The 25,867-nt window shown below is 47.5% G+C and overlaps 1 protein-coding gene across 1 annotated transcript in view; it reads left to right on the forward strand.

The window, feature by feature from the left end:
• The first annotated feature begins 1,842 nt into the window (after positions 1-1,842).
• The window catches only part of CACNG2 (calcium voltage-gated channel auxiliary subunit gamma 2), a 116,586-nt gene continuing 92,561 nt past the window's right edge, over positions 1,843-25,867 (forward strand). The window contains exon 1 of the mRNA XM_047788423.1: positions 1,843-2,122. Coding sequence (XP_047644379.1) covers positions 1,912-2,122 — 211 coding nt within the window. The 5' untranslated portion in view covers positions 1,843-1,911. The remainder of the gene's footprint in view (positions 2,123-25,867) is intronic.

The following is a 25,867-nucleotide window of genomic DNA, read 5'->3' on the forward strand; positions in this document are numbered from 1 at the left end:
CAGTAACAGCAGGAATCTGATGGGCTTCTTTGTCCAGGAGTCACATTAAGGAAATGCTGCACATACAGAAACAAGAGGTGATACTGTAACTAACCCAGGGTAACGATTCCGCTGAGGAAAAGGGGAGGGTTATGATGTGTTTCTGTATTCACAGCAGGGAGATTTTTATCTCTTCCAGTCCAGTTTACGGATGACATGAGAAACTTAGAAGGAGTCACATTTCACCCACTTCCCCTGCAAACATATTTTTCCTTGAGATGAAAATCACTGCCCAAGCCCCAATCGCCAGTCAGCCTTTTGCATCCTTTTCCATGAATAATCTTTCCAAAATGTCTGCTTATAGGAGCAAGATTCGAAATTTCACGGAAAACTACAGACACACACACAGTGCATCGCACACCCCCTGTTAGCCAGAAAGAGACAGAGATGAGAGAGGAACGACCCAAAGGAGACACAGCTGATGTGCCAACAAAATAAAACAAATCCCCCAAACAGCAAAGTGAAAATGATGATTTAAAAAACACAGAGAGACCGTGCTTGTAATTACCCATCCAGGTTATATTTTCAGGGCTCCCAGGCAAGGAAACGGCTGGTTGAAGTTTTGTGCCCGTCGGATTGCGATGGGAGGGTTGTATTTGAAGCTCTGGGCACGTAGAGATGGAATGAGAAGGAGGCTGAGCTGGAAGAAACACGGAGGGGGGAGGGAAGGGGAGAGTGTGAGAGGGAGAGGGAGCGGAGCTCTCTCTAGCTACGCCTTCCTCTAAGCTCCGGGAGCCCAGGAGAGCGCTCATTTTAGGATTGGGGAGAGGGGTGAAAAGAGGAAAGGCAGCCCCCGCTCTGCCCCGGCCTTGCTGCCCCTCAGGGGAGGGAGGACTCTGGCCCGCGCCCCCCTCCTGGCGGGCCGCCCTGGGAGCCGGGGAGCGCGCGAAGCTGGCCGCGCAGGGAGCTGTCCAGTTCAGCACCACCCGGTAATGCAGTAGGTGGGAGCGCCTCCGCCGGGGGCCGAGCCGGCAGGGAGTTGGCGGGGGTGGGCAGGCGGGCGGCCCATCCTGCAGCAAGACGCCGGCTCCCTTGTTTCCAGGAGCTTTGCAGATAGGGGGAGGGAAACCCGCCTCGATTCTCCGGGAGAAACCCCCTCCCTCCCCCACTTCGCCAACACTACCACCGCCACCAACAATAACCGCCGCCGCTGCTCGTCCTGCCGCCGCCGCCGCCGCCGCCGCTGCCGCCGCGCCTGCCCGCCCTGCTGCTGCCGCTGCCGCTGCCGCTGCCGGGGCAAAACCATGGAAGGCGAGACCCTTGCACCTGTTCAGCTGAGATCAAGGGCTTACAGAATACTGGGAAGTCTGCTCTGAAACGAAAGCGCTCGAGACCCCCCAAGGAAGAGAACTGGCAAAGCAAAGGATTTTCATGGCGCAGGCCGCAGAGCCGAGAGCCAAGACGGAAGGTTGCATCTCGGCTTTTACAATCTCTAACTGTCTAGGTCCCGACCATGAGAGATGGTGTTGAGAATGCGGCTGTTCCCTGGTTCACTGTGGAAGCCATCTCCAAATTAGCTATCACATATGGAAACTGGAGACCAGAATTTTAGGAAAAGAGATTAAGGCATCTCACTTGGGGGGGTGGGGGGTGTCTTTTTATTTTTTCCTTTTTTTTTTTAAATCACTGCAACTGGAACAGTTTCTGATCTCAAAAGGCAAGCCTCTCTTCCCGTGTGATCTTTATAATTTACACTCTTTTCCGTGAGCTTTCTTACCTCCCTTTTTTTATATCTCTCCATATCCTCTATTCACACATATATCCATTATATTAGTAGTGGAATTATTTTTATTTTTTGCTTTAGTACTCGCACCCTCACACACACTCTCCCGAGAACCAGAAGTCGGTTGGGTGTTTATATAATGAAGAATTATGGGGCTGTTTGATCGAGGTGTTCAAATGCTTTTAACCACCGTTGGTGCTTTCGCTGCCTTCAGTCTGATGACCATAGCTGTGGGAACCGACTATTGGCTCTACTCCAGAGGGGTTTGCAAGACCAAAAGTGTCAGTGAGAATGAAACCAGCAAAAAGAACGAGGAAGTTATGACCCATTCTGGATTATGGAGAACCTGCTGCCTAGAAGGTATTTGATTTCCCATCTCCTCCCCCTCTCCACCCCCCTCCCCTTCTCACTCCCCCTCCCCACCCTCCTCCAAATAAGTCCCCTTTACATTCCACCATTTTCTTACTTTACTCCTTCCACCACAGAACAAGGTTGGTTGGGTTAGTTTCAGAGGAAAGAAAATCAATAAGCAAAAGCCATACTCAACTCTCAAGCCTCCACCACCTCCCTTCCCCAAACCTCTTCACTGGAATAATCTATGATATGGTGAGATTGTCTTTAAAAGTCAAATGTGCTCCAGCTGCTTTGGAATCATTAGGATTTGCCTTTTGATGTAGCATTGCCATCTATGGAGGGGGGGTTAAAAATAATTGCCTCTCTCAACACAGCTCCTCTTTTCGTAATGAAGAATTCCAAAATGCTCTTCCTCTCCCTTCCTCCCCCCCATTCCCCAAAAGTCTCAGACACATCATCACCTGCTAATCTTTTTTTTTTTTTTTTTTGAAAAAAGAATCTGTTGTTTCTAAGAACCCTTATTTGGTAAATCCTAATTATTCCAGGATCTCAAGCTGAGTTCAAGAGCATTTCGTAATGTCTATGAGCTACACATATCGTTCGAGGTGACTGGCTGCATGTGTGTATGTGTGTTTTAACGTTTACAAAGTCTAAAAATACATACGTCTCTCACAGGATACAAGCTCAAGTTCTAATAAACAGCAATTCGCTTGCAGGTTAGGCTGAGAACCAATTCACTTCCACGCAGAGTGACATGTCTGTTATCCAGAAGCGAGTAGAGTCAGCATTGCAGCCAGCTTGAGAATCAGACATTGTGCAGGGAGGCTGGGAAGGAGGTGAGGGCATGGAGAGGTTGAGGGGGGACGGGGGGAGCAGTGGGGTGGGGAAATCAGCTCTTTGCGTTGATCTTGCAGGGTCATTGGGACATGTGTGCTTTTGCATGTGCTGTGGGTAAAGTGGTCCCCACGGTGTAAAGGTTAGGAGATCAAGGTACGGACGAAAGCATGTGCTTCTGAGACACATTAATAAGCTCAGGGGGGGAAAAAAACTCCTGCAGGTCATACAACCTGCATTTAGTAATAGACTTTAATATGAGGGGCTACATTTGAGTGTCTGTCTATATCTGTGTGTACAAGCTACAGCCACCCCTAGAAAGACATGCACACAGAGATACATGTTTCTTTCTGGGTGGAAAGAAAAGCTTGTGTGCTTTGCTTCTGCTATGAACCAATACGGAGGCCGTTTGAGGCAGCGTCGGGAAGCGGGGACTGCAGGATTGTTTGTTAAGCTCAACATGGGATGGTGATGCAGGGAGTTGAAGCCAGGAGATGGGAGGGGGGAGAAAAGAGGGAAACAGACCAGGAGAGGAAGAACTGATGTGGCCCCAGGGTCTAGCCCAAACTGAGCAAAAGCTGCTCTTTGGGAAACGGTTATGTCTGGGAAGGAGCAACAATTCCTTTGCCCCTCTCTCAACATTCTTGGTGCAAACGGTTGAGTGATGGCTGAACATGTTTTGAATAGCTAAGTGACTTCATTGAGCGATGGTCTATTTGACGCATACTGCATTTGGTGCCCTTTCTCAATCCAAACCGCTGCCTTGAACATAGTCTGCAGAGGAGCTCAATGCTGAATACTATATGCTCTTCCCTAGCCAGAGAATCAATATTGGGAAATTAATAGGCACTGTTTTAAACACACCCCTCTTTTTAAAAATGAAGAGCTTTTCATGCGGTTAGTCATTAACAGTGGAAAGACTTCCATTTAATTAAACATTTATGGCAGACTTTTATTCCAAAAGAGAAGAAAAGCAAAGTGAATGAGAGTTGCTTTAGGGAAATGATCACAGTAGCAATTTGCTTTCCTTGGATTTTAGTTAAACGGACATAGGTATGTAGCAAAGAGATTAAAGACAGGACATGATTTTAGGAAAAAACATTCCCAGAAACTGGTGAGTTGGGCTAAATATACTTTCTTAACAGGGTTTTATTTGCAGATTCTTAATACCATGATCTTTGAAACATTTTATAATTCCTGGAAGGGAAGAGGACTAGAGGTGGCTTTGGATCCCTTGGGCGTTAAAAGGCTTAAGTATTTTTATTAAAATTCCATCTGTTTGGTGTCCATCTCCCCACATTTGCTGCTCACCCCCTTCGACTTTCTCTCCAAGCTGCATCCCCACCTCACTCTCTGAATCATCCCTAAAAGGGTTAGAATTGCAACAATTCCCAGGGATTGTGTGATGGGTACAGGAGCCGCGGGTTCGGCTCCTCTCCCCAGGCTTAGGGCCTCCAGGCACTGAGGGGATGCAGGGCCAGGCTCCCTTCAGGATTCGTTTTCCACTTCTAGCCAAGGCCCGGACAGGAAGGGTGGGTACTTAAGGCCCCAGTCCAACCTGGCCTTTAATTTTCAATGCTCCTGTTCATAGGGGGGTTTGCAGGCCAGGAAACCAATCCCCTCCACCCCGGGGAGTTGGGCCTTGGCCACTTAGGAAGTGGTTTGAAGGTTTTAAGCCACATATTTTCAAAGATTCTAAGTGCACTTATTTTCAAACGTTGTCATAGATGGTTCTTGTGGGGTGTTTGTCTGCTTGCATTCAAAATAGGGTTGGCCTTTGCAGAAATCAAGTTGTCATGTTCCCCCCACCTATGCTTTTTCTGAAGAAAAAAAAAAAAAAAGAAAAAAAAAGGACTTTCAAAAAAGATTCCCCTGCCACTTGGTTACTGTGTTTCCGTACATATCCCAAAAGTTGTGAACAGATTTTCAATCTTCTCCTTCTCACCCCGTGCTGCTGATGACTCCAGATGAAAAACAACCCTGTCTTCTGATCTCTCTGACGCTCTGGTTTGCATTAGGGCTTTTTGTCTCCTGAGATGATTTTTTTTCATTCACTACTTGATGAAAAGTAAGAATCAGAAAACATTGCCTTGCCTCTACGGCTGCTTTTGAAACGAATTCATCTGCTGAGGAATGAGAAGGAGATGGGACCACCTGTTATGGCGTAGATACAGTGGGCAGAGGAGAGGAATCAAGAAGAAACCACAGCCTTTATTTTCTCCCTCTGCAGAACAAACAGCAGTAGTGTCTCTGTATGTGAACTTGAAACACCTGGCAGACTAGTGTCCTTAGTGGGATTGGGGGGGGGGGAGGGTCTGCACAGGGACCCAGGTAGGTGGAGAATGATAGGAGAAGTTCATAAACTTTTCAGGAAACCTGCTTTAAGAGCCTCCAAATGGAGAGATGCATTGGCCCTTTCAGGGAAGGATTCAATAAAATCTACAACAGGACACTAAAACAGCTTGTTCCAAGCATGCTGTCACTGGGCCACGTGGTAACTTGCTGCTCAGGATATTAACCTCTATTGTCACCAAAAGGAATCACTGTCTCCAGGGGCAGCAAGAAATTCACTCTTTGTGTTTATTCTCTCCTGAACCTTCCTCTCCTCCGTCTGGGCTCCCTCTCCCCCAGAGGATTCCCAGCCCTGCAGAGGAGGAGCCAGCAGCAATACAACGGGGTGCCCGCCTTCCTCTCTCCCTCTCTCACCCCTTTCCTTGCTATGAGGCAGAACAGAAATCTTTCTCTGTGTCCAGGCTGTTCAATGCCCTCTGCTGAACTTCTGAGCTCCTTTTCCTTCCTAGTTTCTGCACTCTTCCCCACTCCCATGCTGCTAACTCACAGTGGCTTTGCCATTCATCCTCCACCCCTATCTTTTTTGGGTAAGAAGTATCTTGGTTTTCCCGAACTACCTTTTCCAAGTTCATAATTGCATAGCCTTTGCTTGGCCTTCAAGGTGGCCAGTGCTCCACACTGGGCGCAGCCATGGCTCTCTCGTTCTACAGAAGGAAAATATAAATCTTTTGTGTTAAGAATGCCAACTGCCTTTCCTGGGCACCCTTGCCTTTAAGTGGTGGATGAACTGAGTTTAGAAGTTACTAGTGGGCCCCTGTGTACACATCGCTCCATAATTCCTAAAAGGATCTGACTCTCTTTGGGTACTTCACACACAGTAGGTGTATGAAACATACTCCTCAATGGATTGATTCAGAAATTCTTAAAATTATTGAAATTAATTCAAAGATCACAAGGGCACATTATCGAGAGAGAGAGGAGAAGGGAGTGAGGAAATCAAGATGATCTGTTTGTTCTTCCCGGAACTTCTTTAAAAGAATAACAATGACTTATGAATTTGTCATTGGAAAAGAAGAGAATTCAAAAGGAATCTGTCGCTGGGTTGCACAGCTCCCAGTTGGCTAAAGAAAAATTATCAGTACACTCAGCCTCTACAGGGAAGAAAAAAAAACCAACCCATTGATTTTCTTCCTTCTTCAGCTTTTAAAGTAAGCCAAAGTCTAGTTTGAGCCTAACACTCACCAGAACAGATGCTTCGGGCAGAGAGTAGGCATCATGGACCACCCCTATGCAGCTTCCCAGAAATCTTCCCCGGAATTCTTTACCAAACTTCCCCACCTGGTTCCCAGGACTTGGAGAACCAAGGCCTTCAGTGCTGATCTGCAGTTTTCCCTAGAGCCAGGCCCCATATGTCTCACTTTCCTCACCTTGTAAGACAAACAAGGTTTCTTACTGAGAAACCAGCCCTCAGGTCCCAGGGGATGCCTACTGCCCTCCTGACCCTCCCTTTACAGGTGAGCAGAATGAGGTGCCAGGTGCAACGCCTCACGCTGAGGCCACATGGGCAGAGGGTGGCAGAGCCAAAAGTTGAATCCCGGCTTGTTGTTTCCAGACCCTGGCCTCCTGTGGCCTTGTGTTCATATTCTCTGCCATACTGGGTTCTATTCCACCTGCGTTCCACCGAGTGTCCTCGCTGAGCGCCCAGCCCGAGCATGTCGTGAGACCTGAGTGCTGACCCACCAGACTCCCTGACACGCCACTCTCTCCAGCTACCTGCACCTCGCAGGGCGACAGCCCTGCCATAATCCCCTCACCCCCACAAGGCCAAGGGAGTGCGACACTGAACTTCAGGCCAGGCCCGCCATGTGCCTCTTTGGTTTCGCCCTTGCATTTTGGAAGTGTCTTCGGTGTAAATTATTATTATGGGTTTTATGTTTGCAAGCATTCTTCAGAAAATAGAAAAGATGTCCCCTAAAGTCATGGAAGTTTGCAGAGGCAGTTTTGCGCTGTGTGGTGCAATTGAAAGAATTTTGCAGCCACCTAGACCTGAGTTCTTTTCGAGCACAGCAACCTTACGAGCCAGGTGATTTGGGGGCAAGTTATTCAACCTCTCCAAGCCTCAGTTTCCCTTTCCTCAAAAGGAAGTATAATAGCCTCCTCACAAGGTGGTTGGGGGTTTAGGGATTAAACCAATGAATGTCTGTCACCTTCTTTCCTGACCATCTGGTTTGAAATAACAGTCAACAGCCTCTACCTTGTACCCCTCGCACATCCTCCTCACTTACTCTGTTTTATTTTTTTCGGAGTACGTCCTACTTTCTTGCACACAATGAAATTTACTTATGCTATCTGTCATCTATACCACTAGACCACCAGCCCCAAGAGGGTAGGGACTTGTGCCTGTTCTGCCCGTTGCAGTAGCCACAGCAATTATGAGGGTGCCAGCCATCAACCCACTTTTGTTGGTGAATGAACAAACCACAACTGCCTGCTACAGGGTGGGCCTTGAGAAACAGTGGTCTCTTCATCTGATCAAAAGTTCGTTCTTTAAATTACACACCATGAGCAATGGTGGCAGAGCATCCTTCTTTTTTTCTTTTTTCTTTTTTTTTTTTTTTGGCATTCCAAAAAATAAATAACGGACTCAACACAGAGAGAAGAGGGAGACAGGGAAGGAGACAGAGAGCGTTTCAACACACAGGGACAATGACAAAGAAAGATAATAGAAAAGAAAGTGTTTGGAGAGAAAAGAAATGCCTGGGAAGAAAGTGCTGGGAGGGGAACGTCCTCTGAATAGATCCTGGCCATGCTTTTCCCTCTCCACACCACCCAGCGTGTCTGTCACAAAGATCCTCGGGGACAGCTGCCCACGAGTGTTTGCTTTCAGGTCAGTGGGGGAGGAGGAGTGACGTACCCAGACCGACAACGCAAGAGATTTTTTTTTTTAATGGTTCAAAATTCAGTGGTTCCTTTTAGCCTTGAATGTAAGCATTTTGGCCAAAGGAAAACATATTCATATGAAATATGCATTTTAAGTTTCCAGGTTAGATTTAGAGTCACAGATCAAGCAATTTCTTCACTTGTTTATGTTATGTGTTAAATTTTTGATGAGTTTCTGCAATGTGCCAAGGGTCAGGGTCACGGTAGCTCCTTTCAGGTCATTATCTTACAGGTGCTTAGAGCCTTCTGGAAGAGAGAGACCCTACATCCAGAAATATATATATATATAAACAACAATGATAAGTGCTCTCAAGGGGAGTCACATGGGATGGGAATTTATGATGTTAAGATCATTCTAATCAGAGGAGGCTTCCTTGGGGAGGTGAGATGTGAGTGGCTCTCTGAAGGATGCATAGACATTAACTGAGTGAAGAGAGGACGAAGGAACATTACAGGTGGGAGGGCAGCAGGTGCAGAGGTCAGTGAGGAAGAGAAGGGGCAAGTACTGAGAGAAGGTCAGGTGGCCGGAGAACCCAGGTGGAGGGGGTGGGGCTGTGGGTGAGGAATGACGCTGGATGGTGCAGGGAAGGGGATACAGAAGGAGTTAGGACCAGAGCGGGTGGGGCCTTGCTAGTCTTGTTAGAGGGTTTTGCTCTTTGACTTCTGGCTTCTTGCTTATAAGCTGTGTGACCTTGAGCTAGTTAATTCTATCTCTGTGCCTCATTCTCACTGTCTATCTAATGGAGTTGAGAAGACCTGGCCCCTAAGGTTGTTATGACGTTTAGACCACTATTCCTTTTTCATTGTCAAGCTCTTCCCAGTTCCACCCAGATCTGTGTGTGGTGGTCTTTTTGGCCTCAACACTTCCCATGACAGCACAGAGAAGGGAAGAAATTGATTGATTCCATTCCAATTAACAAAATTCAAATCATACTCGTTGGAGGTGTTGACAGTAGGTGCCAACCCTGCACTAAAACAGAGGGAGGCTGTGGTGAATAAGCCCCACCCTCCCTCAGGACCCTCCAGGTGAGTCTGAGCAGGGAATCCCAAAGAACAGGCATCTCACAGAATGACTCCACTTCACGCAAGACATCTGACATAGCCTGCTGCCACCTCTCCTTATCACCCTCCCACAAACCCGGAGAGATTCCTGGAATCTCTTACAGGCAGTTGGGATGATCGAGGATTCCCATCGGAATTGGAATGAGGCTCTGTTACATCCACCGGACTTTTTTGAAAATAGGAATGAGAATGCAGAGATGTGAACTGTCCTCTCCAAAGCCAAGAAATGCATGTCAGCTGCCATGGGATCGTGGGTGAGCTCTGTGGCCTCTCCAGCATCCCGGTCCTTTCTCCTGGGTCTACCAAGGGGTCTGATCTCCCAGTTCCAGCTTCCCTGAGTTTGATGTCATCAATGATAAAAAAAAAATGAACTATCCACTTCATTTTCGGGGGAGGGAAAAACAAGTTAAATGTACAGGTTGGATGTGAAACACACTCTAATTCAAAAACCTTGAAACATCCAACTTCCTTGGAGTTGAAGGAAGATGCTAAGCTGTCTTCTGGGCAGAGAGGAATGTGGGCAGGGTATTGAGAAAGCCCAAGGGTTTCTCCAGGGTGCCATTAGTGCCTGTCCAGTGACTCGGGAAGTAGCATGGGAGAAGCATGTGGTCTTTCGAGCATCTCTCTTGACAAGGAAAAGGCCATAATTGATCTGTTCCACAGCTGTTCCCTGAGTACTTACCAGATGCGATGTGAGAGTCTAGACAGCGGCAAAGGCCCTCTCTGCCCTCAAGTATCTTCTAGTCTAGAAGAGAAGACATACCAGTGAACAGATGATGATGACGGCTTAGTGTGAAACATAAGTACAGGGGATTCTGGGAGCACGGAGACTGGGGAGCAGGGGATGCCAGGGAAGATGGGGTTCTGAAGGATGCAGAGGGATGAGCGAGCCAGGGAGAGGTCAGACAGGTCAGAGAGAAGGAGCAGCTTGTGCAAAAACATAGATGCCTGAGCAGCCATGCCCACCATCCAGTGTGGCTTGAGGGCAGAAGGCAGGGTGTGGGGGAGCGTGGGAGGCAGCAGAGCTGTGATGCCAAAGGGACAGAAACGACTCTCGCAAAGCGGTTTGTGTTTCAGCGTGGAAGGCCATGGGGATCCAGAGAGGTTGTAAGAAGGGGAGGGTTGCAACTGGGTTTACCCCTTAGTGAGATCACTGGCTGTTGAAGGATGGGATCAGGGGTGACCAGAGCTGGTGAGATTTAACTGGAAAGGGGTGAGCACAATGAGGTTGTGACACTGACCCGGTAACTCGCCCCAAATTAGTTGTAGTGAAGAGAGAGTGAAGGGGAGAAGGGAGAAGATCGTAAGCCCTATACAACAGAAGCACTTCAAGGCCCTCTCTTCCCCGAATGATAAGCCTTTATTGGATGTACGCTATGGGTTGGGCTCTGGGGTTAACGGGACGCAGAAAGGGTCTGCTTAATGCCACCTTCTCAGGAAGCCTTCCCAACCACCCTATCTAAAGCAGCCCCCTGTCCAGCTTCGCTATTTTACTTCCTTCTTTAACGCTGACTTTTTTTTTTCTTTATAGCACTTACTTGTTTATGATCTGTGCCCCTGCATAAGACTGTGAGATCTGGGGGGGCAGGGGCCTGTTAACCTTGGCACAGAGAGGGCTTAGGGGCTAACTGTTGAGTGAATGACTAAGGAAACCGTGCCTGCCTTCAAGGAGCTCTCATCTGGGGAGGGAGGGAGGCTCTCAAACCAAAACTCCAGGCTTCCTCTTGACCAGTCATCCCTCCTGGTGTGGCTGGAACAGCAGCTGAAAGATACTTCGGATCAGGCAGGGGTTTCCCCTGCACCCCACAACCTAGGATGCTCTGCCAGCTCTTCCTGGGCCACAGCTTTGTCACAAAGCTTCAGGAAGCTGATAAGCTGCTGCGAGCCTATTCCCTCCTGGGCAGCTGTCACATTTCTCTCAATCCAAATCCTCGTCCGTTATCACCGGCCCAGAGGAACTGACATAGCGGTCCTGCGTTGGTCTTCCTATTCTCCTTATTGACACTATATTTATTCACTCTTCCCTGAACCTCCTCGACCTTGGGTCATCTTCCAGCTGCTAACAAGAATGCCAAGGATTAGGTATGAGATGCCGGGTGCGAGATGGCCGTGGCCTCGTCGGATGGGGAAGCGGCACCTTGATTTCCTACACCATCCACTGTGCAACTTACATACCCCAGTCGGTGCCAGCCTCTTCCTGGCCTTGCCATGGGCAACATTCACTGGTGACCAGCTGTGGCTGGTCCTGAGACCTTTCTTTACCCCAGTTTTGCCCTAGGCTCTTCTCTTTCAGGTTCTTTGCATAAAGGGTCATTCATTCTTTTCTGTCACATTTTCCCCTCAACCTGAATCTCTGTCTGCACAAGTTTTATTCTTTATTTTTCTTGAATGTTCCCTAAGGTTGAGAACTCTTCTCCCCAATTTTCCTCCAACATATTTTGCAAAGAAGATAACCCTAAAAAAAAAAAAAAAAACCTATCCAGGCATCACTTTAACACTAATAACAGCAACAATAGTAATAACAGGAATAACTAATCATTCATTGAGTGCATCCTTTGTGCTGAGCACTGTTCACATGCTTTCCAGCAGTTAGTTCTTATTTAATCTTCACAGTTCTGAAGGTATGTACTATGATACCCATTATCTCCATCCTAGGCTCAGAGAAGTTAAGTAGCTTGCCCAAGGTCACACAGCAAATAGCAGAGTTGGGAGTCCAAGACACGCTTGTCCACCCTCGAAACCTGCGCACAGCCTTCCATTACATTAATTATATTGACAATTTTTCCTTGGCCCCCAAGTCTATAAATAAATTTCTTTGAGAAAGTTGAAGGCGAGGCTGAGCAGAAATTGCTGTTTGTACTCCATGCATGAGGAAGTCTTCAAAACTTTGAAGCTTAAATTAAGAGATGCTCCTTACCTGGGGTGGGGAGGGGGCGGGGAGGGCTGCCTGGTTTTCCCACTGCTTTGAAAACAGAAGGATGCCTCAAAATGCATGGACAGCCCTCTCTTTGTGGTTTGTGCAGGGGAGGAGGTGAATATAATTCCTCTCCCCAGCCCTCTGCCTAGAGGGCATTCCCAATCACATTCCGCTTGTCTTCAGGACTCACCTGATTTGTCACTGCCCTTAATAGCTCTGCCACCTCCCACCCTGCTCCCACCTGACTCACATTCCTTCCCTGCTTCCTTCCACAGCATCTCCGCATGCCTCCAACACAGCATCTTCCATCTTCTCTGTTGCCTCTTTCAATTTCTGCCTCCACCTCCAGCCCATGAGTTCCCTTGTCCATTTCATCAACAAAATGTACTTAGTCACCGCTACATGCCAGTTACTGTCTTAGGCTCTGGGTTTACAAAGGTGAAAAGACACAGACCCGATCCTCAAGGAGTTATGCCCCAGAGGGGGATGCGAGGCTCCCAGCAAGCACACACAGGGATGGCGAGATTGTTCCAGGAAGAGGTGTGAGAGGTCATGGGTGTCCAGGGGACCACACAGGGTTTCTAGTATTGCTGGAGGACCAGGTGTGGGAGGAGGTACAGGGGAAGGTATTAGTACTGAGAGAGGGATGAGACTGGACAGAGCCCCCCTCATGAAGGGACAGCTCATGTGAAAAGAGGCCAAAAAAAAGAATTTTGAGAAGGAACTGCTCTGATCAGTTTTGCATTTTAGGAGGATGGTTCAGGAAGCCATGTGAAGTAGAGGTGAGAAGAAGAGGAGGACAGAGCGGGAAAGTGACAGTTGTGTAGCCCAGCAAGTGATGAGGCAACTGACCCAGGGCAAGGGCAGTGGGGCTTTTGAGCAAGGGAACAGACATGGGAAGAGCCACAGGACCTGGGACTGTCCCTTGTGTTGAGTAAGGTGTGACAGTGAGTAACCTCCACTGAGAAGGGTCCAACAGGAGAAATTTGCAGGAAGAAGATTGTACCCTTAATCTTGGATAGAGAGATTCCACATCTGTGTTTCCAGGACCTGGCACATAGTAGGTGCTCAGTCAGTGTTGAATGGTGTTGAATGAATGAATATAAGAAAAAAGAGATCATGATGCATAGTAATCTCAGGGTTTTTTTTTTTTCCCCCAGCACCATCGTGATTAAAGTATGCGATATGTTCTGGCCAGGCCTGGAGTTCTCATGAGCTCTAGCATCTGACAGCCTGGGTTCAAATCCCAGCCTGATCACCCACCAGTTTTGTGACTTTGGACAAGGAATTTCCCCTCTCTAAGCTTATTTTCTCATGTGTAAATGGGGAACATTGTATTTCACGCATGCACTGGTTGTGAAATTTTAGTAAGATGCTCCATGCAAAGTGCTTAGCAAGATGGCAGTACATAGTAAACACTCGATAAATGCCAGATACTGTTATCACTGGGGGTGTTTATTATTGATTGACAGTTGCAAACGATGACAGCAAGTGAGTTGTGTTTGGCCCTCTAATGTTCTGCAATGTTCTGCAAACTTTCCTTTCAAAAGCCCTGTCTTTGGCTTCCTTGGCGGGGGGGGGGGGGAAGTGATATTTTTATAACCCTGGACCCTCTTCCTGCTGGGCAGCAACCCACAGGAGCAGAGCAGCCGATGTCCTTCCAGGTGGGGCTAGTTCTCTCTGCAATTCCCCACTGTCCTCCCCACTCCCAAGTGTCTTTTGAGGCTGCTGAGCTCCTTTGGCCCTCCCCTGGCCTCTGCAAACGCTCCTTGCTGCCAAAGGCAAATGACAGGCGGAGTCTTTGTCTTCCGAGGCCTGAAAACGTAGGCAAAACACCACCAGCCCAGGCAGGTTATAGCAGCTAACAGAGTGAATAAAGCCATGCATCTGGAAATAAATGCATAAACATCCAACATTTCCAAGCAGTGCTTGCTGATAAGATTCCGGTGGACGGCGAGGCTCATCTGCTCCCTTTAACTCAGCATCTCTAGAGTAAGTGGTTGCTTTTTAAAAGAAGAGACGCTCACCCATTTTATGCCCCGCTTACAGCTTCTCTTTTAGAGGTTGACATTTTCTGACCTTGACCCCAGTTCGGGAAGTGCACCCTGTCGTGCTGACCACGTGATGTGCTTTATTCAATAACTAAATGGCAGACGCCAGAGAGTCAGTCTCCGTCGTCTGTGCTGGCTGAAGGGAGAGGGGCGGGGGCATTGCTGGAGAAGGGGGGTTTTCAACTTTAAATTTTTACCTCAGAGGACTTCATAGAGAAGTGAGGAATTTCAAGAGTTTCTCGATAGGAAAAAAAAAAAAAATTGCCTAGCAATGGCTCAGAAAGGACACAAACGTGCAGTTTGATCTGAGAGAATGGTCAGATCTGATCCAATCTGACAGTTTTGGAGTGGTTGACATGTCAGGCTCTGTGCCAATGTGGGGCACACAGAAATCAGTCAGCTTCTCTGCAGGGTGGTCTGTCCTGATCCCCCACACAGCTGACAGCACCCATTTTCTTCCTAGTTTCTCTTGCCTATTTTTTTCCCTTCATCACAGTTCATGTTCTCTGAGTTTGTCTACAGTGTATATGATTCCTTTCCCAATCAGAATATAAGCTCTGTGAAACGAGGGTCTTTTTCTGTCCTATTTACTGCCATAGACCCAGAACTAAGATCAGCACCTGGCACCAAGTAGATACTTAGTCAATGTTGGTTGGATGACAGACGACATACGTCTGCTCTGAAGGATCAAGGCTTAGAAGAAGAGCCAGGCATGTACTGAAACCACTCCCACTGAGCTTAGGCACTGGGAAAATAGTAAAATGCAGACAAAAGAGGAACTCTATTTGGGGAGGTTGGGAAGGAGTCCTAAGGAAGTGCCCTCTGCAGTGGGTTTTGGAGGATGAATAGGAGTTTGTCAAGTAGAACAGAGGAGAAAAAGCACAAAGCAGACAAAGGAAATGAAACCACGTGAGGCTGCCTCCCAAAGAGTAAGGTCAAGGAGACAACAGAGCACAACTGGGTCTAGAGCAACACCTCCCAAATTTTTATGTGAGATCTTGGTGAACTGCAGATGCTGATGGTCCAGGTGGGGGCTAAGCCTATGTTTCTAGCTCCCAGGTGAGGCTGATACCACACTTCAAGAAGCAAGCCTTTGGAGCATGGCCAGTGGGCTCTGGTGAGCATAGGTCTAAATCCTACCTCCACCACTGGCAGCCTGGGCCTTTTTCCTCACCTCTGAGGGGACGATGACAACCTTCCTCCCAGGCAATGAGTAAATTCAGAGTGTCTGATTTTAGTAAAGCCATCCTGAGCACTTCATGTCCATATGTTTCAGCTAATATTGTCATTCATGGCTAACGGCGATTGACTAGCAGTGTGAGAGGGAAGGATGATTTTCCCTGAGAGCTAATGTTGTTTGAGGGTCTCCTGTGTGTTGGGCCCTGTCCTGAGGACCACTCCCATGTCACCTTCTGCAAGCCGCACAGCACTCTCCAACATGGGTGTTATATGATTCTCACTTTGCCAGTAAGAAACCAGAGGAAGTTTGTTTGTTGCCTATTGCTACTGTAACAAATGACCACAAACCTAATGGCTTAAAGCAACACAAACTTATTGTCTTACAATTCTGTAGGTCAGAACTCTGAAATTGTTCCCACTGGGCTAAAACTGAAGTGTCGTCAGGGCTGTGTTCCTTCTGGAGGCTCTAAGAGAAAATCTGTTTCCACACCTTGTCTGGTTCTAGAAACCATCCACTTTCCTTGGCCAGTGGCCCCTTCCTTCCTCTTCAAAGCCAGCAGTGTCAGAGTCTTTCTCATGCTGCAACCCTCTGACACTGATTCTTCTGCCTCCATCCCCAGTTTCTAAGGATGTTTCTGATGCCTGGATAATCTGTCTACCTTAAGGTCATCTGATTGGCAACCTTAATTCCATCTGGAAGTGCTTAAGGAATTCCCCTAATGTCACAAGCTAAGAATGGTTCCCCTGGAATGGATTTTAGAGCTTGTATTAGGAATGATTAGATCTGACTACAAACAACAGAAAGGGAAAACGAACAATGGCTTAAATCAGACAAAAAGTTTTTTCTCTCCAAGGTCAACCAATCTGGAGACTTGAATAGAAGGCTGGTCTGGAGGCTCCACAAGATGGTTAGTGATTCAGGCTCCTACCAGATCCCTGCTCCACCATTTGTAGTGTGTGGCCTTTGATCTTGCAGTCCAGTATGGCTGCCAGAGCTCCAGCCATTACCTTCACATTCCAGGCATCAAGGCAGAGGATGGCACAAAGAAACAAAGGCAAAAGTCACTTCTCACATGGCCCTTAAGGAGGTTTCTTAGAAGATTTCCCACAGTATTTTTGCTTCCTTGTTAACCAGAAGTTTGTTATGTGACCACACATTAACTATAAGGAAGTCTGGAAAATACAATCTTTATTCCAGGTGGTCACAATGAGAGGTTCTGTTACCAAAAGGAAAGGAAAGGAAAGAAGAAAGGCAACTACCTGTGTATCCGGGGAGCTCTCCTTATGACCCAAGAACTTGAAGCATGGAGAGGGAAGGGACCTGGTGCCACAGAGCCAGCTAACAACAGTCCTGGGACTAGGACATGGCCCAGTCCCAGTCCAGCTTTTAGCTTCAAGCACCTAGCACAGTGCCTGGCAAATTGGAGGCGCCGAGGAACACTTGTGGAACTGAAGGAACTCTGCCATTCCGCTGCCCCAAACATCCCCTCTGGACCACACACTCTGCTGCTACCTCTTTAGGGCAGATGAAATCCTACCTTTGGGAGGCCCAGCTGACTGCACTCCTGGTCTCTTTATCCTCCTTCCACCCCGTTTACATCCCTGCTTCTACCCTTGGATAAGCTCTGGGCTTTTCTATCGGTCCCACAAAAGCACATGAAAGGGCAGGAGGATTTGGCAAAAGAGAGGCCTCAAATAGCACTGAGAAATGGGGGTTTCTTCCTCTGTAGGATTTTCTCTCTGACAAGGAGACAGACATCTACTTAAAGATGGAGCTTTATATCTGGGGTGGATTGTGGCAGGAAACGGTTTCCTATTGTCTTGGCATTTCACAGTGTTCGTTTTGACACAGTGAAAGGAGGGATGAAGGCTGATCAAAGCCAGAAGCCACGCGGCCACTCTTGACTTTTTCCCATGGGCTGCAAACGCCAAAGGAGCTCCCCCGTGGGCATCTGCCACCCTGGCCAGTTCAGAAGGACAAGATCTGGGCGTGCTCCCCCCGACCAGACAGTAAGGGTGGGTCTTGAGATAGGTGGGGTTTGCCTCTGTGCCCCTTGCCTGGCATGGTGCCTGGCATGCCGCAGGCACTTGGTTAAGAAATTGGGAGATTGGCCAATTAGTTGAAATGAAGCAGCTATGGAAGCATCTGGCACATGGTGATCTCAGCAAAATCTTTCATTGAAAGAAGTTAGAAAAAGAAGAAAGGACAGATGGAGGGAGGAAGAGAGGGAGGGAAGATAAAAGAAATTGGTTGGAGTCTTTGCTGGCCATGAGAGAACAGGCCACTCTTCTGGCCTTGGTCCTAAAATAGCAAATCCCTCCCCCCAGGACCAAGTTCACAGGAGAACACGAGAACCTGGCCTGGAAGTTCCGCTTCCAAGGGCTTCCCCTCCAGTTTGAGAGCACTGTTCCTTTGGGGCTTCCCAATGGGCCTCCAGGCTGTGGTACCTGGCACCAGGGTTACAAGGACGTGGCCAGAGGCAGAATGGGTGGGGTGGCTGATGAGAGGGAAAGAGGGGTGCAGGGGGAAAGGAATCTACCCCCTCCCCAGTGCCTAAGTCAGAGGTTTTTCAAGCCACAGGAAAGCAGGAGATGGGGTGGGAAGGATGATGGGAGGTAGAAGCCCAGTGTAACAAGGTTAGCGGTCGGGGGTGGGAGAGGAGTGAGAGCATGGATAGGATGGGCAGAGGTTGCCTAGGCACGAGGGCTGTCCTCTCTCAGAGCAGATGGAATACAGGGCGTGGCGGGCAGAGAGTTTGTGACAGTTGGTCTAAGGGAGGAGGAGCAGCAGCAGAAAGCAGGGAAGGGCCTGCCTCTCCCCAGGCAGGGACAGACACCCCTTCCAGCCCTGGAAACTGTGCTGGAGGAGAATGCGCTGAGACCCAGAGAGTAGAGAGAACTAGCACCCAGGCAAGTAAATGCCTGTGGACTGAGCAACGAAGTCACAGAGCCTGTGGTCAGGACTCAGGCTAGAATTACAGGCCACAGGACAGGACCATATACCGGAGCAGCCTGGGACCATAGATTTTCCCTAGAACCCAACTACTTCCTGCTCCAGTTTTTCCCAGTTTGACTGGGCAGCAGGATCCAGCAGAAAGAGCCCTCTTTGGGCATCTGATGGGCCTGGGTTTGAATCCTGACTAGTTCCGCAACCCCAGGCAGGGTGGTTAATGTCACAGAACCGCTGTTTCTTGTCTGCAACAGGAATAATAATGCTTATCAAGCAATGAGTTATAAAGATCAAAATAACCTGTATAAAGAATTTGCACACAGAGCAAGGGCTCAAAAGACAGTTGATGTTGTTTTTAGTGAAGGTTTCCCACCCTTCAGTATTTTGGGTACAACCTGCCTTATTTGGGGCTTATCCAGAAACCAGCCATATTGTTATTAATCGAACACATATCTTTAAATTGATCCAGTGTTAGCCTCATCCTAAGCAGTATTTAAGGTATCACTGATTTGATGCCGTGGTTAGATTTCTGACACACATGTAAAATCCTCAGCTTAAATTCATTTAAATATTCATCCACAGGCCAACAAAATTCATCTCACATACCACAATAGCCCATCATTCACTTTGCAAAAGCCCCATTGTGACTAATAAACCATCCCCTGGGCTTGAAAGAGATGGAGAGACCAGTGTCCCTCCATCCCCATTACTCATCAGCTTTTTTCTTTAGATGATAAAAGGGCAGTGGGATGGAAAGTGAAGAGAAGGTCAGAGGCCAATCCACAAAAATTGCTTGGACTACAAGAGCCGCTCTGCAGCATCAGGCACCCTTGGCTCCAGTTTGGCCAAGTCTTCCATCTAAAAAAGACAATGGTGCGGACAACAGCCTCGGGGGGACAAGGGATGTGAGCCTGCCTCCCTTGTCAACACACCGGCTGGAGCTGGAGGGTATTCCCTTCGTCTTCCTGCAGGGCCTTCAGGAGCTGCTCCCTCCCAAGATCACCAGAGAGGAATTAGCTCTTTCCTTTGCATCAACCAGAGGTGAAGGGATTTCCTTCTCTATGCTAGAGTTTCAAATATAGAGGGATTTGCCCCTAGTGTGAAGAGAGAGGGACTATGAGATTTCTCAGTAATGAATGTGCCCAGGGAGAGAAGAAAGCGAGCCGTTTTACAAGTGGTGACTGTTTCGCAGCACAGCGAGGTCAGAAAGGGTTGGGGGGAATTTAGGATGGGTTTGAAAATAACACGACCCACAAGCTCGAGAGCCTCAATGGTTAGGAGTCCAGGTGTTGGGTCAGAGCAGAGGGACACAGGTATGTCCTTCTCCACCTTAGGTCCTGACTCAATCTCTTCATTGGGCTTCAAGTCCCTCATCTAGAGAGCACGCTCTGAACTTGAAGTGTGATTGAACTTCACCCCTGAGCCTGTTTATCATGAAGATCCAGCACTGTCTTGTTAGAGCCCAGACCACTGAGAAGAGATGGCGATTTCTGAAACAGTTGAATGACTCCACACATTATTCGAGATATAAACTAATTTCTGCGTATTAACATGGGGGCCTGGAAATGAATCACAGGGTCTGTGCAGCCATGAGTGGAGGGGCCAGGCAAGAAAGACAGGGCGCCTCAAAGGAGAAGCCAGGAGCAGCACGCCTTCCCTTTGGAGGGGCCTGAGCGATCGGGAACTAGTTGGCTCTAAGAGCCCCCTTTGGGAAGGCAGGCGTGGGGGAAGTAAGCGTTCTCACAATGAAGCTGATGGGATTTTAATAGCCAGACAGATGGTCTGAGAAAAAAGGAAGATTTTTTTTCAAATGAGGGAAAACACTTGCATAGCTTCCCTTCAATTAACACAAAGTGAGAGCCCTCCGCGTCGGGAAGATGTATCGCCATTATTCGTATTGTCAGTTTGGAGGTCTCCTTTTTAATAATTGCATGATTGAGCATCGATGATAAACTGGGGTAGTATTTTCAAACAAATTACAGAGTGTATCTGTCCACTGACTTTCAATGCCGTTATTATCATTTTGGCTTTATTGGATCTCACAGTTTAATAAGGATCCCTAATAATTGTGGTGGTGTACTTATGTATGCAATCAAACATTTATCACTTATTGGATTTTTAGTGGCCATTCTCTTAACGACTGAAGTTTCCATACAAGCCACCTGTGGGCAGCCAGCATTTCTCAAAACTTGTATCACAAAACCTGGGAGGAAGGGGAAATGCATAGAAAAAGAAGTCTTCAAAAAAAGAGAGAGAGGGGAGGAAAAGCAGGAAAACAAGACTTATTGAGCAGCCTCCCTGTGCCAAATGTTTTCGTTTTATCCTCAGAACAACATGCCAAATCTGCTTTAGGATCCTCAGCCGGCCAGTGAGGAGGCTAAGCAGGTGAGAGATTAATAACTTGCCCAAAGTCACACAGCTAACAGGTGCAGAGGTGAGAATCGGGTTCAGGACTCCCTCTTTGACCTCCTCACTCCAGCATGGGGCTTCCTTCTCTAAGTGTCACCAAACTGGGGTAACCGTCCCCATCCATGGAGCTGGGCTCTCTCATAGGGCTTCTGCAGTGAGTAGAGAGGCAGCAAATTCACGAGACAATTCTGCCTCCTGGTCTGCCTATGTCACCATTCCCTAATCCAATGATCAGATGCTCCTAACGGCTGAACATTGTAAAGATAAGATGAGGGTAGAGGTCGAATTGACGGCCAAGAGCCTGCAGCCCAGGCATCCTCTGCCTGTACCAGAAATGCCGCCATAGAAGAGGAGGTGATAGTCCACATGAAGGGTCCGCGGACCAAGCGAACACTTGCCAAGGGCTGCCCACATCGGGAGCTACTGCGTGGACACCATCTCCCTCCATTTCCACAACGTTTTCCTGTATGGCAGTGATTACCACGGCGCAGATGAGAAAACTAAGACCAAAAGAAGTTACATGATTTTTTTTTTCTAGCTAATCATTGGTGGACTTGGGATTTAAACCTTAGTCCACACAAGAGATTCCAAACATTAATGGTCAATTTTATTTCAGCATCTGGGTCATGAATTTTGATAAAAGACAAGAGGAAAAAGTAGGAGAGATTAAGGATATGACCCGAAAAGAGACTGAGAACAAAGGTGGCTCAAAGGAAATACAGATTTTGTTCCTTCCCTGTCCAAAAGCTGACACTCAAATTCAGTTCAAGCAGGCATTCACTGGATGGCACCAATGTGTCCACCATGGTGCTAGAGCATCCGCAGCTAATCAAAGAGATGGATTTACTACCCTCTTCCATTTTTGAAAGCTCTTCTCTAAATAAAGAGTTGTCCTCTATTTCCCATAAAAAGATAAAGAAATTTAGTTGCTCTTCACCGTCCTTTTTCCCAACAGGAACAGTCTGGTATCTCTACTAGGACATTGGGAAGCATTTTCTATATTCTCAGGTTACTTAAGGCTCTGAGAACTAAACTGACTGCAAGCGATGGTGGAGGAATGAAGAAAAAGGAAAAGGGAAGAATCACAGAATACAACCAAAAATAGAAAGAAAATTATTGGTAGATAGATAATTGATAGGTGATAAATAGACTAGACAGATGATAGAAGATAGATAGATAGACAGACAGATAGTATACAGGTATGAGCAGGTCTTGAGCTTCTAATTTATGAAGAAAACAGATTTAAAAAATTTTTTTTTTACTTTTTAAGGCTGCACGCGTGGCGTATGGAGGTTCCAAGCTAGGGGTACAATCAGAGCTACAGCTGCGAGCCTACGCACAGCCATAGCAATACCAGATCTGAGCCACGTCTGCAACTACACCACAGCTCACGGCAACACCAGATCCTTCACCCGCTGAGCGAGGCCAAAGATCGAACCCGCAACCTCATGGTTCCTCGTTGGATTTGTTTCTGCTGCACCATCATGGGAACTCCCAGATAAAAACTTTTCATTCCTAGTCTTTACAAAGGATAACTTTATAAATTAAGAGGTTGACAGGAGAAAAGAATTTCAGAGGGAACGATCGGGATTAGAGCTGTTCAGCGGTGGTGATGACAAAGGTCATTGTAATTGTGACGAAACTGGTGGTGACGGAGGCGGCGGCGATGCTGCTGCTGCTGATGGTAATGAAGAGGTGAGGACGAAGGTGGGGGTGACGATGGTGATGAGAACAAGGAGTGACATCATAACAATGGCGAACGTTTGGCACACTCTTCACGCTATTCAAAGCCTTTCAACTTGCATCGCTTCATTTTAGAAGGAAAACCCTGCTTGCAAGATGCTGGATTTTTCACAACAACAAGACTTTCTCATCCTACTTCCACCCTGAGTGTCATCCCAACTCAACCCAGTTCAGAGAAAAAGAAGAGTGCAGTGGGCTCTTTCTCCATCAAACATAAGTGGACAGTTAGACAAGGATGAATGGACAGTTATGGAAACTAGGGCAGTGCCACAAAGCCCTCGCCCGTCTTCCCTCAACCCATCACTCCCGCCCCAAGGTTATTCATCCATATTCGTGCCCAAAATTGATAGTACATAATGCCCTTGTCACCTGATAGCTGTTTAGTAGCTTTTATAAAATGCATAAATGATTGTGGTCTGGTTCCAGTGGATAAATAAAAATCATTTGCGATAATTGAAACCTATTTACTTTTTAATTAGGTAGCAGCCGAGAACAAGGAGTCCGTGGAGAGCCATCTCCTATAACCTCTTAAGGAGTCCTACTGACATAGTGAGAGGGGGGTGTTCGGTGGCTGATGCGTTTATTTGCTCTTTTCTACATTTTCCTACAAAGGTCTTTAGCCCCTGACTGTCAATCCATCCCCACTTCACCTGAACTATTCACACATCAGATATTTTGAAAAAAGAAATTTGAAAATGCTGACAGATACGCTGTCAAAAAAAAATGATTTCTTTAAAAATAACCTAATAACTGAATATCAGATTAAGGCACAGGCAGCTGTGCTGTTTCCTCTGGCCATGCCAGGTGCCGCAGTAATTCCCTGCTCTGGGTTGTGCTGCAAACTTTCTTCGGGAATGTTGGCTGTATCAGAGGGCTGGACGTTCTGGCAATGACCCAGACCATGTGTCCTCAGGAAGAGGAGTTCAAGGACAGTGACGACCTGAGTAGGGTTTGAGGAATGGGAGAATCAGGTCACATCACATCCCTACGAGTGTACCTGGGGAGAGAAAATGTTGCTGTGCAGAAATGAATCTGTTTCTTCAGTATTTTTAGAGAAGGGGCTGGTGGCCCAGGTACAGGAGGAGAAGGTAATGGTTCTGGCTCTGGTCCATGGGGGTGGAGGGTGGGGAACAGGTGTGAATGACTAGCATGGAGGTGGAAATTGGGTCAGATCTGTAGTGTGGGGAGGTGTAGGGGGAATGTTATCGCATGTGCATGGGGAAGGATGGAGGCAAACTGGGTCACGTCTTTGTGGAAATGATGAGAGAATTGGGTCAGAACTGTGGGGGAGAAGACTCGAGAATTGGGTCGAGTCTTTGGATAGAAGGGGGAATTGGGTCAAGTGTGAATGTGTGTGGCAAGAGGGTAGTAGAAGGTGATATAGAGAGAGGGCGGATTGTCTAAGCTCGAAGGGGCAGGGGAATGAGGAAGGAGCCTGGACTCCATGGACAGGGGTTAAAACTCGAACTTCTGAGTTATGGTCGTGGCCTCCCAATTCCATGGACTTGCTCGCTCCCCTCATATGACGTTAGACAACCTAAGATTTTCCTGAGCCTACCCTAAATTGGGTGTCCCAAGTCTCTGCCAGAACAAAGTGTAATTCATTCTTCAGCACTTTGCAAGCCAACCCAGACCTGGCGTTTGGGGAGGTGACAATTCCATAACTTGATGTGGCCTCATTTTCCCTGGACCATGTGCCTGGTGAGCAGACGCCTTCCCTTTGCGTTTGCACTCATCAACAAACTCAGCACCAATTCTTTGTCCCAACCACTGGCATCATTGCATGATCACCACATGACTTGGAGCCTCAAAACACATTTTGTAAATAAGAGCTCAGTAACAGGTTCATTTTAGAGGCCTCCAAACTGGCTTTGTTCAAATCCCTGCAATCATGGGGCAGTGGAAGCCCAGCAACCCTCAACATTGTACTTGAAAGGAATGTACTTTTATTAATTAACTGTGCTCCCATTGGCTACTTGGTTGAATAGGACTCTTCTCAAAGCCAAAACAGAATGTGCAATTCACAGCTCTATCTGCTGTGACACTCTACAGAGAAAATTGATTAAATCCACAGAACTTTATTACGATTGAACAGAGCCACGGGGTCAGCACACGCCAGTATATATTTCTCTGGTAATTTTAGCTTCATTTACGCCCATGTGGATTAAGTAGGGTTTCTATTGAAGCGTATAGTACACCCATGACCTGCCCTGTCCTCTGGGGACCTATGTACGGAGTTATAATGAATCTGCTCAGATAGGGCCACAGTGGTTAAATCTGCATTTCGGCTTCTTCTGAGAATTCCCTTCTACTCATACGGATCACAGTGATTATGGTATAAGCTTGTAATAGGCTTCTGCAGCATATGGACCATTCTGACCCATCACGGAGGCTAATATATGTGTGGGCAGTACATGTCATTCCCCTTGGACCGGAGAATGCTTCAAGGAGAGACCAAACCATCCATGGTTCCTGTTCTTACAGTGATATTGGTGGCAATCTTGGAATGACCAGGATAGATACCTGACGAAGACACGTTTAGATCAAATAATTGGACTCTGGTTTTTCTTGACTCTTGGAGTCTTTGGCTATAGAAGGAGCTTTCAGATTCTGAAAGCCTTCGCCAGGAAATGAAGAGCGAGAAGAACTAAAAGGGAGTCGTTCCCTCTGCAATTCAAATCAAACCTTCAGTTTCTCCAGCAGAGTTATTTTAAGTCATTCATTATTATTTTTGCTCTGAAGCGGAGGCTGTTTGATACTGTAAGATTGTTAGGACAAGAGAGAGTAAAGAGGACACTGAAGTATTATTCCTACTGAAATTCCAGATGAATTTGGTGCTGACAAAAGATTTTTTAAATACACACGTGTGCATGAGTGTGTGTGCATGCACACACACACACACACACACACACTTCCTATTACCCAAAGCAGAAAGAAACAAGTCTTCCGACAGGCAGCTGAGGGAAATGAGGTCCCTGCCATTTTTCCAGGCCACTCTCCGGGGCTGGCCCAGCAGATGTTCCCAGTAATGGGGTAGAGGAAGTGGTGCTGGGTGTGGAGGCTGAGAGTCTGGGCTAGAGGCGGTCTGCATATTCCACTTCTGAGCACAATGACCTTGAGCAAGCCTCCTTACCTCTCCAAGCCACCACTTCTGCAAAACAGAGGCGGCAGGTAACACCTAACATTTCAGGAGCAAGCCACAGCCTCCAAAGCCCCGTCCCATATAGTCCCTCACGTCGGCCACATGGCAGCCCCATGAGGAAGGGGGTGTCAGCATGGTTCTCTAAGACCTGGGCTCCATAAGGTGGATCTGAGACATAAATGACTTCAAGTAGAAGCCAGCTGGTGACTTCAGCCAAATGGCTTAGCCTCTC

The sequence above is a fragment of the Phacochoerus africanus genome, chromosome 7 (assembly GCF_016906955.1).
Source record: "Phacochoerus africanus isolate WHEZ1 chromosome 7, ROS_Pafr_v1, whole genome shotgun sequence".
NCBI lineage: Eukaryota > Metazoa > Chordata > Mammalia > Artiodactyla > Suidae > Phacochoerus > Phacochoerus africanus.